Source organism: Mytilus trossulus, chromosome 1 (assembly GCF_036588685.1).
Source record: "Mytilus trossulus isolate FHL-02 chromosome 1, PNRI_Mtr1.1.1.hap1, whole genome shotgun sequence".
NCBI lineage: Eukaryota > Metazoa > Mollusca > Bivalvia > Mytilida > Mytilidae > Mytilus > Mytilus trossulus.
In genome coordinates this window covers 55,308,100-55,328,683 of record NC_086373.1, presented here as the reverse complement: position 1 = coordinate 55,328,683, position 20,584 = coordinate 55,308,100, and the positions used below count along the sequence as shown (strand labels likewise).

The following is a 20,584-nucleotide window of genomic DNA, read 5'->3' as shown; positions in this document are numbered from 1 at the left end:
TGTATCACCTTTCTACATGCCAATTTTCAACCTGTGTTTAGAGTCTTGTAACGAAGTACTACCGTTCGGAAGCTACGAACTGCTTAAAAACCTCTGGTTTTCTGGAAATCTTAATTTAGTATACAATGGAGAGCATTAGACCTCATTTTACAGTGCAAATCCGTATACAAGTTCAATTAAGGCACAACTGCAGCATAAAACGCCTAAAAGGTCACAATTTGGTTTGTCAATTTCGTGTATTTCAAACGCCTTAATGCCACCAAGGACCTATAACTAACATATACGTCCTTGATGCCACATAAATCATTTTTTTTTATATAAAAGAACATAATACACTCCAAAGTAAGACAAGTGTGGACATTTTTTCATAAGATGTTTTTGTGCGATTTTCACACCTAAAAGCTGGAGGAAAACCTTGTACGCTATCTAGGATCCAAAGGGTTTTGTAATCAAAAGATTCCTATTTCGATACAGAATTCATTAATATAAAAACTTTTTTTTTTATCGTGGCTGGTGGCAAAGGTTAATTATGTCAAAAACAATTAAAATAATGGAAAAGAAATACCAAAATTGACCTTAAAATCCAAAAAAATTTTATTTAATGGGTTGTAACTTCATAAACTTAAAGGAAGGTGCACAGCAAATATACTTACTAATATTGTCATAAGTATTTTTATGTGAAATTTAATTTTGTTTGATTTCTTAAAACATCAAATATTTAGGGCCAAATTTTACCTACCGTGAACCTTTTCCTGTTTGCACCAAATAGTATACAAATATTTCTCTTTCACCAACAATTTCATTTCGTTAGATATGTGGGTAAAATTGAGTAAACAATGACATCAAAAACAATATTTTTGACAGAGAAAGGCTACTTTTATATACGTTCTGAAATTTGAGTGGTTTAATCGGTAGTCTGACACTTATAAAAGAAGGCCAATAGTTGCATCTGTTGAATTATTTCCATTGGGTTTTGTTGCATTCACCTACGAAATATGTTATGTCTATTTTTGAAGACCATACGATGACTTTAAATAGTTTATATCAACGTGCTTTGATATTTGTAAGACAGTTGTGTCATTTCGGCAATTTTACCACATCTTTTTATGTTTATCTCGTTTTATCCTCGGATTTTATTTGTTTTGAAACTTAAAAATATATTGTCTTTGAACTGAGCACGTCAATCAATCGTATAAATCAAATACTGTACATTCATTTATTGTCAAGGGTACCATATTTTTCTTGTATTTAGGAATACTTATATCATTTTGTATTGGATTCGCATTTTTTTTAATTAATTGGTTGGCAAAGAACTTCCAGTAAATGCAAATATTCACAGATTCATTCTTTGTGTCGTTATTATATGATTTAAAATGCCATACATGGATATGATGATCTTAATCGACAGTTTCAACATCTTTGTTCATGTTTCTCAATAATCGTTATAATATCAAAACGCTGTTTCTTCACTGCAACGTCACGTGGTGTTTTGTTATTCATACTATATAGCCTTGTGTCAGCGCCACATTTCAACAATAAATGGACTATATCTGTATGGCCGTTCTCGCAAGCACAGTGAAGCGGAGTGTAAAGCGCCTTTGACTGAATGTTAACGTCGGCTCCGCCAGATAAAAGAGCACGTGCAACATGCAGGTATCCATCGTAGCATACTCTGTGTAAACATGCAACTCCAAAGTGATCTTTCATGTTCACTGACGCTCCTTTTTGAATAAGAATATTTACAATATGATGAAGGCCTTTCTTTGTAGCACAAAACAATGGTGTCCAACCTTGAGTTGTATACTGATTTATATTAGCGCCGTACTGTATTAAAAGATTAACTATTTCGATGTTGTTTTTTCCGCATGCAAGGTGTAAAGGCGACCAATTTGTGTTTGATGTCAAACGAAGAGTCTTCTCTCGTTTGATTAGCATTCTTATTATATCATTTCCATTGCCATCAAAAACAACATTTGGCCAGCCAGCAGTGGTGGCAACATTAGATTTAGCACCCTTTTGTAAGAGAATAGTAACTAAATCAAGGTCTATGTTCCAACAGGCGTAATGCAAAACAGTACCAAAGTCAGCATGTTCTTTATTAACATCAGCTCCGCGAGAAAGAAGTAAACGCGTAATATCCCTGTTTTTCGTAACACATGAGATTAACAAAGGCGTAAAACCGCTGTTATCAGTTGCATTTGTGTTGATCTTGTGATTTAAAACCATATGCACGCAATCAATAGATTCACTGTAGCATGCACCATGTAAAACATCATTTGTAGGGTCTTGCCCATCTAAAAAGAATTTGAGGAGAATTTCGTTACCTGTTCTAGCTGCCCAATATTGTACTGACAATCCTTTATCATCAATGCACCTGATGAACTTCAAATACTTCGATCTAGTTACTGATGAAAGATATGTACACCAAAATGTTGTGAATCCAATATTACGTAAGGATTGGCTTTGAAATGTAGTGCCCAACTGACCACTGAGGACATCATCCGTTAGTCTTTTAGCAAGCGTTTGAAAGTATGGTTCCCTTACTACAACCATTGTCTCATCATTCCGCAAGCCATCGGTATTGCATGTGGAATAGACAGTAACTCTTTGCTGGATAAAACAGTGAGTAGCATTTTTAAGAACGAATTCAATATCTTCACCAGCCAAAACAACACCAACCGTTTCAGAAATTGACTCATGCACGAATCTGTATTGACCATTATCATATACGACATAAATTCCTAGCATATGTTCAATGCCGTTTCTAAAATCTTCTATTCGTGTTACTTTTGGTAACTTTCTTATTTGTTTAATGCTTTCGGTAGCTTCATATATCCTATTATTGTTTGTTTTAGTGCAACAAAGGTATTTCATCCATGGAAGAAATGATGAAAGTGCTTCAGACTTCTCATAATAATCACTATGCATTAGATGACAGTCTAAACATCCATCAAAAAGCATTAAAAAAACAAGACTTGAGAAAGCAATATTGTTTGTTTTTGAAAGAATAATTATTTCTTCTTTCAGCTGATTAATTGGATTTTCAAAAAATGCGGCACCTTGATTACGAAATTGCTGATCTGATGCAAACAATCGGCATGATATCGGAAATCGTGGTGTGGATGTGGTTGAAATTAAGGACTCGATATTTATATCAATTTCATTATTTAAATGACTCTTCAAAATCTGGACTCGTTCACTAGAAGTCAAACATCGGCATGGGTCATTGATATCAACAGAAGGTCCAAACAAAACAAGTTTTGTAATAAGATCTAGCGAATCCCGATAAATTGAGCGTCGAATAGTTGCGATAATATACGTATGCGTTTTGTCGATACAGCCGCGTAACAGATCTTGCAATTTTAGCCAGGATTCAACTTTCTGTGGGACCAATTGCGATTTTCCAAAGCAGTCATCAACGAAAAATATCTGTTTAGATGTTGGGGTCCATTTTGATTGCCATTCATGGGGTGAATCCACTAAATGAAACTGGAAGCCTTTGATTAACGATTTGAGGATAATATGCCATGCACTGAAGGTTTTTCCTTCTCCTGGATCTCCAACGATCAACACAGATCCGTTACGTAATAATTGGTTTTCAATATCCAGAAAAGCACGTGTTTCAACAAAACAACAGTCCTCCTTGGCCCTGAACTCAATGATCAGTTTTAGCTGTTCTGAAAAGAGAAAAACATTTTTGATAGGGATGTTGAATTCGATTTTTCGAAAACTAGGAAACGGGAAAAAATATAATAACCTTGGCTCTATAGTAGTATATTTAAAACAAAAACATAAAGGATGCATGCGTATTTACCAGGGATTTGTGTGTGTTACAGAGGGTAATACCTAACTAAAATGTTTACATTCGTAGAGAAAAATTAATAAGGAATCAAATGATGCATCGATTTTCTACTTAAAATGAATTTAATGATATTTTGAGACAAAAACTGCTGCTCAAAGTCTGAGTCGACAATTTTCATGAGCGCTCTGGGGTTTCTCGGTTCAACAAGTCACCAATTTAAAAGAACCAAAGAACCGTAAGACGTAAGAGCCATCTCGGACTATAAATGCGTTAACACTGACAACTAGTGTGTTTCTTATGTTTAATCTACAACGTTAAATTATTATGTGTAAGAAAGCGATAAACATGATAACGAATTGGGGGACATGTCTTAAGTCTTACATTTGGTAATGTACATATTCATAAACAATTGGTACATTTCAATTTTCTCTCATTTATTGTAAAAACAAGTACTAAAATTTAAACAGCGGTTTGTTGATAAATAACTAGCAAGGTAGGATATGGAGACTGCAGCAACTCCAACTTTATAATCAAGGTTCTACTAAAAGGTTTGAAATCATCCCTTCGAAAACTTTCCGGACGCTTCATAAGTTGGTTTGTCATTATTTAATATCTGTTGCACAGATGACGACGGATACATGTATGTTCCAATTGGCCTCTTCATAAATATATTTTTAAATGGCTTAAATGTTGTTTCAAAACCAATTTTATTTGTTCCATATATATACAGGGCATATTTTTTGTTTGTTTTGTTCTTAAATGCCTTTTCGTATTCCTTGGGAATTACTGTATTTACTAAAATGTTGAATTATATCAAGGATGTATATCTATCAAATATACGTCCTTGCATTTAAGATCTGATATAGACAAGCTTCCTTGTTCCGAGTCTACAAAAATATATATGACCTATTATGTAACCTCTAAATTGATATGTGGAAAATGTTAAACAATATCAAGGACGTATATCTATCAAATATACGTCCTTGCATGTAAGATCTGATATAGACAAGTTTCCTTATTCCGAGTCTACAACAATATATATGAACTATTATGTAACCTCTAAATTGATATGTGAAACAGTTGCTTCCTTGTGCTAAAACAACTATACTGAGTATCCATAAATATGCAATACTTACATAAAAATATATATGGGGTTTAATGAAGTTAAAAGACCATGCGCAGTTATCTTTTTAAACTTCAGGATAATATCTAAAATACCTTGTAGCCAAAGTTTATCGAATGAACTTCAAGTCTTCCTATACCCACACAACAATTTTCAGCACACAAAAAAATGTATCAAAAAAGGGACGAAAGATACCAAATGGACAGTCAAACTCGTAAATCTAAAACAAACTGACAACGCCATGGCTAAAAATGAAAAAGACAAACAGACAAACAATAGTACACATGACTAAAAGATAGACAAACAAATATATCTTACCTCCTTTACATTTCTAGGAACATGATTGGTTAAAGCAATCGCGTGGAAACCGTGTATATTCCATATTAGGTTAGTAGGCGTTTATATAAATTGTTATGTTGAAAAAAAAATTATAATACCATGCGGTAAAGGAGTCAAAAGAAAAGAAATAATAAAATTAATCTACCTTGCTCATCAGGCTTAGCCATAGACGTCACAATGTTCATAATGTTTGCAACTGATTCTAAAATGAAAACATAACTTATATTTACATCTCTATACACTCTTGTTATATTCTTGTAACATTAAAATATTGATGCATATATCTATCCTGAAAAATGTAATCTATAGATATGTGATATCGTATGATATAAATATATATAGATTGCAGTCGCGTCATGACAACTGTGATAATTGTTTTCGTTTATACTGCGAGTTACCATATTTTACATAAGAAAAGGTTGTGTACCAAGTCAGGAATATGACAGTTGTTATTCACTCGTTTGATTTGTTTGGTGTTTTGACTTTGCCATTTCAAATTCCTCAGAGTTCAATTTTTGTTATTTTACTTTTTACATTTCTACGTGGCTTTAAGTTTCATATTGAAAAATACGATTGATATTTCAGAAAATGTAATAACAATCTGAAATATATTACCTTCTACAGCGTCTAGTCGTTTTGAACCTTCCGACACCCAATCCGAAAATCTCCTCATGTAGTCTTCATCACTGTCAGGGTCCAATGACAAATACCTCAGGCGATATATTATTTGTTCATACCTATGTCCGCCAAGAGAAATTAATGCTTGAGATAACACAAGCCAATTCTCTTCAAATATATGTTCCTGTAAGCATGCACGTAGGACGTGACCGTATATATCATTTCTGATTTGTCTTATTTTCTCGATGTTTGCACTAATACTGTTATCCAAGGGATCTACTTTATTTCCCCAGCCGTTCATTGGTGGTTCCATGTTACACGTCTCCCGAAGTAAAGTATAGAGTAAGGAAATGTCAAAATCGTTAGACAACGGTTTACCATTGTCAGGGTATAGTTTCTTCTTTTGGTATCCACGTAGATTTGGTTTTTTCTTCAGTTTAGCTTCGTGCTTGGACAAAAAATTGGCTAGATCTGCTGGAGGAGCAAAGTTGTCGAATACATATCGAAATACATCTGTTCCTACATCCAACAAAAGACGACACAGTCTAGCATAGTTCGAAGATTCTTTTGTCGTAGAATATATATTATCACTCATGTTATCCCCCTACAACGTTACAGGATACACCATGCTAAAATAAACTGGAGTTATATTTACAATGATTTTATATTTTATTACTTTTACCTGTGGATAGTAAATTTGTTTTCGATTACATTTATAATGTTGAATTCCAAACAAGTAAATATATTAAGGCAAGGTTATCAAACTTCCTTTTAAGAGATCATACACATACTAAATTATGAGCGTCAGTACATTTACTGTTGCTAGGAAGTGCTGGTTAATAATTTTAAAATAGTTTTGATGGCCAATTGGTGAAATGTGTACTTTTATAGCAGGTAATGAAAGCCAGGTGATTATTCAAAATGAGGTTTCTCGATATGATGAAACTGTTACTTACAATTCAAAATCTGTTTCAAGTAAAATCATCTTTCTTTTTTATATTGAGTTCTTCAATTGATTTTTATATTGTGTTCTCATGTTGTGGTAATAAACCAATGTCTCATGTCTGTCCTATTTGGTTTTGGTAAATTGGTTTGTGATATAAATAAGCAGTTAGTTTTCTCTATTGAATTGTTTTGTATTTGGTGTGCCGGGGCCCATTATTGCCGACTATATGGTATTAGTTATCGAACTGTCTACATCCACTTCATTGGTGGATAGTTTTCTCTGATTCACTATCATACCATATCTCCTTACTATATATCAAGAGTTGTTCCCTAAATTTATAAAGTGTTACTACGATCATTCACTAGGACAGGTTTGATATTGATACTGGTAGACTGATTGTTTCTAAGGATATCATCACAGTAGTCCGTACTTCAGTGCTGACATAATTTATACCATATATTGTTACTAAAATAAATTACTCAAGAGAGTTCCCACTCTTTCATGCAAAGTTGACTTTAGCTGAATTTAGCTCATCGTTTTTTAAATTCCTTTTAATTATACATGCATATCCCATCATGATTCTGCATATTTATACTTCCTTGTCATTCAAAATGTTAACGTTGTTATTTTTTTTTACGAACACTGGGTCAATACCTCTGCTGGTGGTTTTTATGTTCCCAAGGTGATAATCAGCTCATAGGTCTGTGATTCGGTACTTTCATGATTTATAACATAGTTTTTCTTAAATGTCCTGTTGTTTATATAAAGTAATTACCGAATAAGGTAAAGTTACAACTACCCCATTGAAAGTTGACCTTAGCTGTGGCAATTCTTTGTGTCCTTTTTGTTTATATAGGGCTTACGTTTCTATTAATTCATTCAGGGATTACAAACCCAATATTCTTATTTATATCAACCGGTGATTACAATCAAAATGGAACTTTACATTTTTTTGCAATCCAAAAAACTAACCAGGAAATTTGACAAACACAAGGAAATTGATTGTTTATTACAAATGCTTTGTAAACCTTCGCTGTATTTGGCAATACTTTTAGGAATTTTGGTCCTCAATGCTCTTAAACTTCGTACTTTATTTTGCCTTTTTAACTTTTTTTGGATTCGAGCATCACTGATGAGTCTTTTTTTGACGAAACGCGCGTCTGGCGTATACTATATTTAGTCCTGGTTTCTATGATGAGTTTATTTACAACCACATGGGTCGATGCCACTGCTGGTGGATATTTATATCCCCGAGGGTATCACAAGCCCAGTAGTCAGCACTTTTTGTGCTGACATGAATTGTCATTGATATTGTTATATTTATAAATTTACTGTTTACAAATTTTTGATTTTTTGAAATACTAAGGCTTTTCTACCTCAGGCATAGATAAACCTTAGCTGTATTTGGCAATACTTTTAGGAATTTTGGTCCTCAATGCTCTTCAACTTCGTACTTTATTTGGCCTTTTTAACTGTTTTGAGATTCTCGAGTCACTGATGAGTCTTTTGCAGACGAAACGCGCGTCTGGCGTATACTTAATTTAGTCCTGGTATCTATGATGAGTTTATTTGTATTCTCGACTTGTTGCCTCAATAATCTTTTTTGTCCTTTTTTCCTCTCTGCACCGGAGATCACCCCCAGTTAGGTCCGAGACCACAATTATTTCGTAGTGCATTTCTTTTAGACAGTAAATGAAAATTTTTAAAAATCCCACCGCGCTTTCTCAAAGAAACTTTTACAGTGTGTTGTACTACTTTTGGGACAAATTATATCAAAATTATAGAAAACTTCATCGACTCGAACTCAAAATATGGACAATTTTATGTTTAGGGCGTCTTGAAATCTTTTGACAACTTCCGAAGTGCTAATTTTCAACCTTTTCAGCTGGACCACATCACTACTTTCCTTTAAAATTCTGGACCCAAATTTTTTTACAGTGTAATTTCACCCCCCTACTTGCAATTTAAGGCATTAAACATGGAGAAATAAATTTGGAAGGGTTATAAAAATTAATGGCAAGTAACCCACTGTCAACACTAGAGACTATATTCATGAACAACGAAAATCAAGGAACGATAATTGTGGTCTAGGACCTAATATTTGGTAGGGTTCGTGTTGCTTAGTCTTTAGTTTTCTTTATTGTGTCTTCTGTACTATTATGTGTCTGTTTGTCTTTTTATTTTTAGCCATGGTTTTTCACAATTTACTTTCAATTTACTACCTTGACTGTCCCTCTGGTATCTTTCGTCCCTCTCTTAAATTAATTTATATATTTCTTAAATGACTAGTTTTATTTTAGGCAAAACCCTATTACTGAATACTGAATATTACTGAACTCCAAAACAAAAAGATTTTATTTTTCTCACAAATTACATTTAACAATTGTGTATAGTATGATGGTAATACATGTTTACTCTATACAAGGTCAAATAAATACATTCCATAATGACCTTGACCAGGACACAATAACCTCTGATACAACTGTCAAGGTCATTCACTTATCTTGACCATTTGAAGTCAAAATGTATTTCTATATATATGTTTATATATATATATTATATGATATATACAAATGAGCAATCAATTAATTGAAGCACAAAATGAATTTGGCTTTTATGGCACAAATTAAATCTAAAACTTAAGGATAAACTAAAACTTGAGTAAAACAATTGTGAATAGCTTTTTGTTAAAATAAAAAAAAGCATACATTGAAGTTGTTTATATCTGATGTGAATTGAGAATCAAATATATATATATATACAGTAGTATCTGTGTATAAATATTTATCTCTTGTGTGACTATCATCATCCTTTGAATATAAGGTATGGTCAATTACTCCTTATTTATTTAACACAAGGGTCTACCATAATTGCTTTCAATCTTTTAATTAAATTTACAGTATCACAGCTTATTTGTAATGTGATCTACAAAGTTTGAGCAATTTTATATAGTTTTCATATTTCTGAACGTTATCAATTTTTACTGCCTTAATAACTAAACAAAAGACAATTTTCCTAATTCAAAAAATATGATAAACATGATAAAGTGATACTGTTTTGGTCAAAACAAAAATAAAAAAATATGGAAAGAAATTTATTGTCTTTTTAAAAAATGTTTAAATTTTATAAACTTGACAAAACAGTTTACCTCAAAAATAATAAATCCAGAAACATCAATTGTGTTTTTGAGTGGTGTTTTAAATTGTTAAGTGCTCAATAACATTTTTTTGTTGACTATAGTTGTTAATGTTTGTGTCATTTTGATCTTTTTGTGGATAGTTGTCTCATTGGCAATCATACCAAATCTTCTTTTTTTATATTGGCAAAATCTTTCAATAAATGTTATTGACAATTACATTCCAAGTCACTATATGTATTATGAACTTTCTGATTATGATCCAATGATTGAAATAAATACAGGGGAAATTGACCATACCACTTCAACATTTCATTACATATTATATACATATATTTCTATTCTAATCTATTCTTAATCTGTTTCATTCACAAAATGTATCCCCATTTGGATGAAAAACCTGTTTTTAGTTGCAGATTGTATATATGTTGATAATCTGTTTCATTCAGAAAATGTATCCCCATTTGGATGAAAAACATGTTTTTAGTTGCAGATTGTATATATGTTGATATCTATAAGCCATCAATCATCTCATAGGTATCTACTACAAATACTGTATTTATATATTTCATTCATTTTGAAAATCCATCTTATAAAATTAAGGAAAATAATATAAAATAAATTTTGGACTTTGCAAATATGTTTTGAGAAAAGATACATAAAAGTGTACTCATTTTAAACTTTTCAAAACAAGTTATAAACAGCGAACTCATTGAGTAATTACTGAGTAAAAGCCTGTACCTAAGAATAGCACTGCTAACTAAGTGAAAGTGTTAGTACTTAAATTAGTCTACACAAGAAAATGATACCAATACAAATGCAACGTGAGGTGACAATTTATCTACAATGATGACCATTATATATATCGAAGAGGCACACACTGTTGGCTATCTGACGGCAATTCTTTTACAATAAATGGGGAAGGAGAAAGGGACTTCAAACAAAAATCCTCAAAAAATGTTTCTTTTTGTAATCTTGCATACATCAAATGGACTCATAACCACAAACGACCCATGCCCTGTTTCTAAAATATAGAATTGCCATTACTATCCCTCCACATTCATTTTAATAGACTGTTTTATATAAAAATTCAAGTAGAATTTGAATAGCTTATTTCTAAGTTCACATCAGCATATTATAACATGTAATTGCACAAATGAAAATCAAACAATATATTCAAACCCCTAAATAGATTGACAATTTCATACAAATTGTAGTGTTATGAGGTTGTTTCCCTTTCATTATATACTGACTGCAATTAATTGTGAGACCCTCATTATATACAATAATATATAAACCTTTATCAGAAAATATAGTGGCACATTGTCTACAAATATATATTTCTGTGATGCAACAGACAAGAAAATTTGTCAAAGTTAAATTGTGCATCTATGACACATTGGCAATCATACAGCTTCTAATTTTTTTTTTTTTTACAGAAATGAAATATATATTTGTGTACAAGGTTTTTATATAAATATGATAAAGGCTAGTTTTATTAAATAGAATTAGTTTAACCCTTTCCTCTATGTACCATAAGTTTGTTTAAGGTGTTATGAATGTTTTTCATACTTTTTTTTAGAAATGGGAAAATGAATCTTGTATTAACTAAATGAGATCATGTTTAGGGGAGAGTCAGAACACCTAATGGAAACAAATTAGTAAAACACTACAATATATAATTTATGATGTTTTTCTTCTTCTAGTTCAGACATTTAAAATAAACAATAAAAGTCTTTATCACATATATATATACGAACAATAAAATAAAGGAACTTTGTGATTACACCGGGCTTTGGTATCCTATTGTTACAGGAAATATTCATATAAGGAATAGAAGTTATCTTGAAATTTGTTACTTTTAAACTTATACCTTAAAATACAATCATTATATCAGCCATTTTAAATTAATATGCTGAAACACAATTATTTTTTTTCAAATTAGTTGAAAAATTGTACTTTTTCAATTAACTTCTTATTTTATACTGTTAAAAAAATCCTCTGTACATTTTTTTAAATACACATTATTTTCAATGATTCCAAGTTTTTTATATAGCTTACATTAAAAAGGCTTTACAATCATAAAAAACTCCGTTTTTGAAATTATAAATAAATGTTTAGTAGTAATCAAGATAGGTGGCCTACTTTCATGACTTTAAGAACATACAATTGTTTTTCAATTATAATATAAATCTAAATTAGAAATTCATTAACTTCAGTGATAAGAATGCAAGTAATAATTGTAAAAGATGAATATATATATATGTGTATGTATGTATGAATGTATGAAAATATGTTTCAGCAATCGTTATTGGAAATCTCCTGAGAGGGGTACCTGATTAACTTTAATAAAGCTTTAACTTGAAAGTAACATTTGATTTTTCATAATGATAATAGACCTCATTAAGGCTGCACCAAACCATGCAGAACTTATTTTTAAAACATAACTGGGATTTAATGTAATATTATTTAAATAATTTAGAAATTTACATGCATTTTCAACTTAATAAAATTTAATGACTGGTCTTTTCTTTGAAATCTAATATTAGATGGTTATTTGTGCTATTCCAGATCTCATTTTACAGATTGTTGGAATGAGAGAGAGAGAGAGATGTTAGTCGAGGGATGTTGTTTATTCTGTAATCTTAAAACTTGTAATACAACTATAAAAACAAAAATCATTTTAAATGTGTTTATTTCAGATACTCATGATTTAAGGCCAAATAAAAAATGATGATTGAGGTTTTCATTAATATCCACTGATTTTATCCTGAACTGAGTTTTTCTTTTTATCAACCATAAAAAATGTGATCTTTAAATTAATTTAAAATTAATACATATACTTTTGTTAATACAACTTCTTGCATCAAATTATCCCTAAATTTTCTATAAGAAATCAAATTCAAATCTCTTAAAAACTTTAATAAGGGTTTGTTTTTCTCTCTGCCAAATATTTGATTACCAGAATTAAAAACATTACCTTCTGTGTAGATAGTTAAAATTAATTTTCATGATTTCAATAAACTCATTCCTTACATTAGTTCTTAAGATTTCAATAAAGTCAGTATTTACATATCGTCTAGTCATATCTGTATGACCAAACCTGGGACCTAGCTGCCAACAAAAAATGGCCTCTCACATTTTTTCCTTCCAACAATCCCTTTCAAGCTGACATGAAATTGCTATTTACAATTGTCTTATATATACTTTTTAGTTCTATTTTACACTCCAATAATTATATATTTTGTATATACTCATTACATTAAATTTATCTAATATTTTCTTAAAAAATATTTAAATATCACAGAAATAGTTCAGATTAAAAGAACACCATGCCTCTATAATGTATAATGAATAAGTTGGAAAAGAGTAAAAGTAAAGCAAATGAAATCTGGGTAAGTATATTAAGAACTCAATTTTTAAAATCTCTGCATTAAAATCTTTATAACTTAATAGTATTCCTCTTTCAAAAAAAAAGAAGGGAAAAAAGAAAATATATGTGTTTAGAAAAATAACAATCAAATTATTTGTGTACCTATTGTGATGTCTAGATCCTGAAACAAACTAGGGGGACTGGATGAGGTTTAAAGAATAGAGGATATAAAATTACTGTGAAAAATTGGTAATAAGATAATGAATACAGAAATATACAGAATAAAGAAACCATGTAATAACAAAAAAATGATGCTCATAAAAATTTCAGAGAATAAGCATTGATTTTAAAAATAAAGAAAAACAGCAAAAAAATAGAATAAATAATACAGAAATAAAGGACGCCCCATCCAGACCCCTTATAATGGACTCACAGACTACTGAGTTAAAACCTACTGATGTTGGAACACATTCAAAAATATAACAAGCACTAAAACATAGTAAAAAAACAGTTCTTTCTATTCTTTCCTCACCATAATGTTTTAACCTTTTTTTACCTATATACATGTAAATCATTCATGCAAGAAAAACAAACATTGCACTAACAAATCAAACTTTTCAAAAACAAATACACTTGTTATTTAACACACTAATTTTATCATTAATACACAGCAACATTATTTCATGTTAATATATTACAATTATATTTCTATATAAATCTGTATATTTAGGTAAAACATTCTTTAACAAATGATGGATGTAACGCATAACAATTTCATCCTTCTCATGTGAATTGGAAAATTGTCCTTTTAACATAAAACTGCTATAACTGTGAAAAAATCATACCATAGTAATTTTATTTTTATGATGTAGTCATAACATTTGATCACAAATTATTTCCACAAAAACACTTCATACATTGTCATAAACAATGTGAGGTCTCGTACATTGTCATAGAACAATGTGAGGTCTCATTAAACTAACAAAATGATAAAATTTGATAAAATTCTGACATCAAAATTTTAAGAACTGCAAATTTTTTAAGGATTGTACACCATAAAAATCAAATCTTCCTTATTCTGAAATTATTTTCATGACAAAATGTTAAGGGAGTTTGCTTCTCAGTTTCAAAGTAATTAACTTTTCAAAACACTAGTTTATACAGATAGGGGATTAATAAAGAAATCCAAAGAGCAAAAAAATATATAGGTCACCTAATTGTTTTCAAGATATTAGCCATTGAAATTTTGGCGGGAAAATATTCTCTCTTCATTTTTCTTAGCTTTATCATTGACAAGTTGAAGATCTCAAAAACTGTTAAAAAGTAATTAAAATTTTATAATAAAATTGAGAATGGAAATGGGGAATGTGTCAAAGAGACAACAACCCGACCAAAATAAAAAATAACAGCAGAAGGTCACCAACAGGTCTTCAATGTAGCCAGAAATTCCCGCACTTTTACAGATGGCTTATCATTATACATGTAAAAGATTTATAAAAAGAAAATTAGGCGTCACCGGGCAAAATTTTTCAAGGCATTTCAAATGGATAAAACCAGAGGATTCCGAAAAACTGACAATAAATCTAAAACAAGCCAGCTTCCTTAAGTGTGGGGGGCAATTAAATCAGAAATTAAATTAAAAAAAACAATAAAGGACAGCATCTATTACTGTAAAACCTATTACATCTTTACTTTAAAAACAAAGTTATCGAAAGTGTTTTACAATAATTACTGCAATTTAAATCTGACCGTCCAATATGCCGGTACTTAAGACAAATTAACAGCATTGAATTACTAGACAAAACAGAACTACTTGACTTGACTTTTTACTTATATCAAGCTGTATCGAATGAGTTTGTTTACAGATAAATAACAATTTTCCAATACACATAAGAATCAATACAATTAGAAATATCATCATAAACATTATTTAGGCACTGAGGTGATACAGTATGATTTCACAGCTGAGAAAAAAAATTAAAACAGAGAACAAGGTAGAAATGCTGGTTATAATGTCAGTTTTCCAAGACAAATCTGCATCTCCTACCGCTCAAAAATAATGTCATTAGACAAAAGGTCCATGTTGTGGTATTGGAACCTCTAAAATTCATTCAGACTGAAAATTTATTTCATGTTCCATAGAAAAAAACAGAGCAATTTTGGCTCAATTATGTAAAGCTTTTTTCAAGAAGTTGCAGTTAAAAAAAACCAAAGTGACACTGATGACCACTACACAAGATGACAAGAGAATGTACAATGTGTCAATTCAGCTTTGAAGGGTAAACAATGATTTTCAATAATTTAAAAAATTCTATAAAAATAACATTACTGCAAGTACTATACACCTTATCAATAAGGTAACATATTAATGTATTTTGTTGATTTATAAAGTTAATAAATGATATGGCATATTTAAATAAGATTGTTAATCAATCCCAAAATTACTATTCCTTAGTCACAGGTGTCCAGCTATTCATACAACCTTTAACATCAGACTGACCAGCAGTAGTAGTAACATGATTTCAGGACAACCACTGTTAGGGTCAAACGTCATACTCATATGTAAACCGAGTAGTGGTTCCGAAACTGAAAATTCAACATAAGAACAACAGTCCACAAAACACAGTCAATGACTATTTTGTTACAGATGCAATTTGATCATAGGACACCTTTAACCAATTGTCATTTTTACTTTTATTTATCAGTGGTATATACAAATATATATATATGAGATCGCTGCAAAATATTTGTACAAATTTTATCAATAAAACTGCCCTTAAACTGTTAATCAACCCATGTGTTTCTGTAATTTTGTAGCTGTTAAACAAACATTAGTGACAGTGACCTATTTACAAATGTTATATGAATTTAGGTGACAGTGATCATCTTTTTTTTTTTACTTTACAAATGTTTGGTTAACAAAGTTACACTGTATTGTACATCAAATGTCCTCCTTAAACAATTGTTCATAAAGTTAACACATAACAGACACACAAACAATGTTAATCCAATAAGTACAATTTTTGTGTCAAATATTAGCACTATAATAATGCACTTTTTACGCTCCTCCTTAAAAACTCCCCATTTTACACATTATACTGTTGCCGAATATCAATCCAACATTTAGTATAGAATCTAAATTGTTTTCATGTAGTACATAGTTCTACGCACTTTATAAATGCGTAGACAAAATTATAGCACTAGTTTCTAATAAATATATAATATTCACTGCATTATTCCAGTTCACTTTCCAGAAATACTTCTTTGTGTAACTCTGGAAACAAGCTAATTGTTTCAGGAGAGTTCATTTTCATATTGTTCAACATCTTAGCATGTTTAGCATTGATTCCTCTGAATATTGGAATCCTTTTCATCAGCTCTATAAATAAACTGTCATAATCTGAAAGCACAGGAAAACAAAAGTTTATATTGAAGTTTGCAATACGCAGCAATCTTTCATATGATATTGCATTACTCAATTGTGCTGAAATAAACTGATATTTACAATCGAAAAAAAAGCACAGTTAAAATTGTTGTATGCAAGGTGTGTTTTGAATATGTTTTTATGCCTTAGCCAGTCTTCAAATGTAAGAAGAAAAGATGATGTTATGTCAAAATAATCAAAGGTTTACAAAGATTTGAAGAAGTGTGTAACAACCATATTGAAAACTTAATTTAAAAGACTACTAGGCATTTTACTAATTTTGGGATTGCCCCAAAATGAAATATTACTGGTGGCATAAGATGGTTGATATCATGACAAATAATCCTTCCATAATTTTTTGCTTCACCAAATATCTATTTTATTAAAGTAGTTTGTTACTTTATTTGAACTTTGTTGGATAGTTGTCTTATTGACAATCATACCACATCTCCTTATTTCTATATACATACACTAGATTTATAGTTTTTAAATTAAATTCAGTTGAATCAAGCTGAATTCTGGTGCTACCACAGTCAAATTTTCGAATTCATATTTCAACTTTTACTACTTGGTTATCGTGGTTATATGTTACATTCTTGAATAAATAACTGAAAAAAGGATTAAACATCCTAACAATCTTGACTATGCGGTATGGGCTTTGCTCATTGTTGAAGGTCGTACGATGACCTATAGTTGTTAATGTTTGTGTCATTTTGGTCTTTTGTGGATAGTTGTCTCATTGGCAATCATACCACATCTTCTTTTTTATATTAGTAACTTTGTATAATTTCTGTTTGATTTAACTTACCACTATGATTTTTCTTGATCAGTACATACAAAGCCTGCATTAACAGCAACTGTAACTTCATTATAGCTACTGAGTTTATAATACTTTTTCGATCTAAAAATAAACAATACATGTAAGTATATACTTTTTTCTTTTTTTTGAGTAAAACATGGGAACTATCAACAACAAAGATTTCTAGGTTTACAACATTATCTTATAATACATTGGAAACTATTTTGAGTATTTTTCCAACATAAGTTATCAATAAATGTTTGAATTATCTCCCTTATACTAGAAAATTATATTTTTCAAAATGTGTATTTATAAATTTATGCATTTTTCTTGAATCATTATTTACATATATCTGCCATTTATTTTCTATGTAAAAGAAGGATATATATGAACTTCATTGGGTTTTTTTTCTTTTTTATTCTTTTAATATTTTCAAAAAATAATAAGAATTTATCAAGAAAATGGTGATTTGATTTTTGATGTTTTAAGCACCACTTTTGGGCTATTTCATTGCGGTCAGTTTGTATTGGTGGAGGAAGGTGGATTGCCTGGAGAAAACCATGACCTTCTAGTGAATTAAGATTGGAGTCTAGTGCACCCACACGAGCAGGGTTCTAACTCACAACCTCAGTGCTGACTGGCTAGTGATTACAGTAGTAACTACTTAGACCACTCGGCCACCGAGGCCCCCTCAAGAAAGTGTTGTTGTTATTTGATTCATATAACATGATATAGCAAAAATAGAGTTCTGTATTTTGTGTTACCTGGACAAATGATAAGTGTCGCTGTGAAGATCCCTATTTCTCCATCTGTTAACTGTAAAGGATTGAAGGCTTTGGCTACTTTAAAGAACTCCACCAGAAATGTCCCCATTGGCATTCCAAGAACAACTGCCCTGTAAGCAGAAAAATAGTACATAGTAAAATGTTTTCATACTTTATTTATATTATTTAACTTATTTTCAATGACATTACAAAAAAAATATGCCACTTTCAAAAACCTACAACTATGGGAAATGATTGACCCTTAATTTGCATGTATCACAACAGTATCTTTTGAATGGATTTTAAGGATTTCCAACCAGTTTTTTTTTTAATCAAACCTAATGTACATTTTTAGAGTTTTTTTATATATCTGTCATTTTATTTAGTCAACCATGTGTAAGGTTTACAAAATTTCAGCAAGCCACTACTATGTCAATTTGAGACGGACTTCATTATACTTTTACTGTTATGGTCAGCTGTGAATTATTGATTTGTTGCTTTATATGACCACTAACTGGACAACATGTTGGGCAGCGTATTTGAATTCAGAATTGTTGTTATCTTTGTAATATTTATTTATTTGCTTGTTTCAAACTGTTAGTGAGTTGTGATTTCAGCTGCTGAATCCCAATTGTTGTCACAATAACCCCTATTATTGTCTGTTTTGGTTGCTCACCTTATTTTATTAATATATAAATAGAACTATAAAGAAATGTCATACATGTTGGAGATTTTATATAGAGTGAACTGGGTATTAGAAAATAAAACTAAAAACAAAAACAAAAACAAAAAAACAAGGAAAAAAACAAGGAAACTGCTAATTGGAAAGTCCATTATCATATGACAAAATCTAAAGATCAAACACATCAAATGAATGGAAAACAACCCTCATGTACCCACCACTTCTATGTCGGTCCCAAATCAGGAAGTTGTTTTTTTATTTATTCTGTTGATTGATAATGTTTACGACATTTCATAAACTTCCCCTTTTTCAATATATACTGATAGACTTTGGTGTTTTTGTTATACTTTTCTAAAGAAATTACTGAATGAAAAAAAAAATCAATCTTGGTATTGAAATCTAAACAGTACTAATCTTGCTAATTACAATACTGTTATAATTAGAGGTTGCATATCAAATGAATTTTAAAGAAACGTCAACACAGCATGTGTAATATTGCTTGAACATAACTCAGATTGATAAATTTTGAGGTAGGTTTCACTATGTTCAAAACAAAAACAATAATAACTCAGAGAAAACATGACTGCCATAATTTGAGAAATAGACATCATACTGAGATAAGTATTGTGGGAGGATATTTATATGTGGCAGGACTTTGATTAATGACAAAGATATCTTATTTCTTAATAGAAAAATATTGATCAACATCTTAATACATTGGATTGTGCATTTTCATCAAGGTTTCTTGGAAGTAAATATTACTTGGTTAATATTTATTGATAATATAACATTTTATGCATCAATTGCTATACCGTACGTCTAAATTATTGGGTCACACATATGTGTCAACATGATATTTCTTGCAGTGTCATTTTTATTATGGTATTATTATTTTGTTCAATTTGTAAAGTTTCATTTCAACTTATTTCAATATCATTACAGCAAAGCCATCAACTTCAATAAAATAAATACTTATTTTCCCTTATAATTAATAAATCCCTTATAAAAATGTACTAAAAAAGAATTAACATTTAACACAAATACAATCTTTGCATTAATGGTTATATGAACTTATATTTGGATTATATAATTATCATTTAACATTGTACTTCACAATCAGTGAAGTAAATTTTCAATAAAAAACATAAATAGAAGGAGATGTGGGTTTATTCATTAATGTGACATGAACCCATCAACACATAAATTATACCTATCTAGTGATGAACATACTCTTCATAATGTGAAAAGTGTCTATACCATAGACTGTGGATTCATTATTATTCCTTGGACCTGTTTTTGTTGATTTTGTGAGAACACTCATGACCAGTGATAAAAAGGATATGTTTCCAAATGTTTTGTTATAAAAAATAAGTAGTTAGTTAAAAAAGATATAAATCCAAAAAATAATGTAAATTCAGAATGTGCACTTATTTTCAAATTGTTGGAAAGTTGAAAAAAAATAATAATGAGCGAAATTAATGATTGGGATTTTATGATGTCGTTTAAAATACTATCAGATTTTAAAATGAAATTCTTATTATTGTGAAACAAATCCCATCACAATTTTCACAGCAATAA

General features: G+C 30.3%; 2 protein-coding genes across 3 annotated transcripts in view; both read right to left on the bottom strand.

Moving 5' to 3' along the window:
* Window positions 1-908: 908 nt before the first annotated feature.
* Window positions 909-6,499, bottom strand: LOC134727655 (uncharacterized). Its single transcript, XM_063592040.1, has 3 exons — window positions 5,880-6,499; window positions 5,410-5,466; window positions 909-3,677 (listed from the first exon to the last, which is right to left on the bottom strand). The coding sequence occupies exons 1-3, from the start codon at window positions 6,475-6,477 to the stop codon at window positions 1,411-1,413; spliced, it is 2,922 nt and encodes a 973-aa protein (XP_063448110.1). The 5' UTR covers window positions 6,478-6,499; the 3' UTR covers window positions 909-1,410.
* Window positions 6,500-10,540: 4,041 nt separating this feature from the next.
* The window catches only part of LOC134727640 (uncharacterized), a 51,737-nt gene continuing 41,693 nt past the window's right edge, over window positions 10,541-20,584 (bottom strand). For both annotated transcript variants that reach the window (XM_063592029.1, XM_063592023.1), the window contains 3 exons: window positions 18,325-18,455; window positions 17,570-17,662; window positions 10,541-16,737 (listed from right to left, as the gene is read on the bottom strand). In XM_063592029.1, coding sequence (XP_063448099.1) covers window positions 16,571-16,737; window positions 17,570-17,662; window positions 18,325-18,455 — 391 coding nt within the window. In that variant the 3' untranslated portion in view covers window positions 10,541-16,570. The remainder of the gene's footprint in view (window positions 16,738-17,569; window positions 17,663-18,324; window positions 18,456-20,584) is intronic.

What these genes read in the sequence shown, in the direction of transcription:
- LOC134727655 (XM_063592040.1), bottom strand. Translation starts at nt 6,477, where the DNA reads ATGAGTGATAATATATATTCTACGACAAAAGAATCTTCGAACTATGCT. An exon ending in ACGACTAGACGCTGTAGAAG is followed by an intron (nt 5,467 to 5,879) that starts GTAATATATTTC and finishes TTTTCATTTTAG; the next exon opens with AATCAGTTGCAAACATTATG. An exon ending in GGCTAAGCCTGATGAGCAAG is followed by an intron (nt 3,678 to 5,409) that starts GTAGATTAATTT and finishes TTCTCTTTTCAG; the next exon opens with AACAGCTAAAACTGATCATT.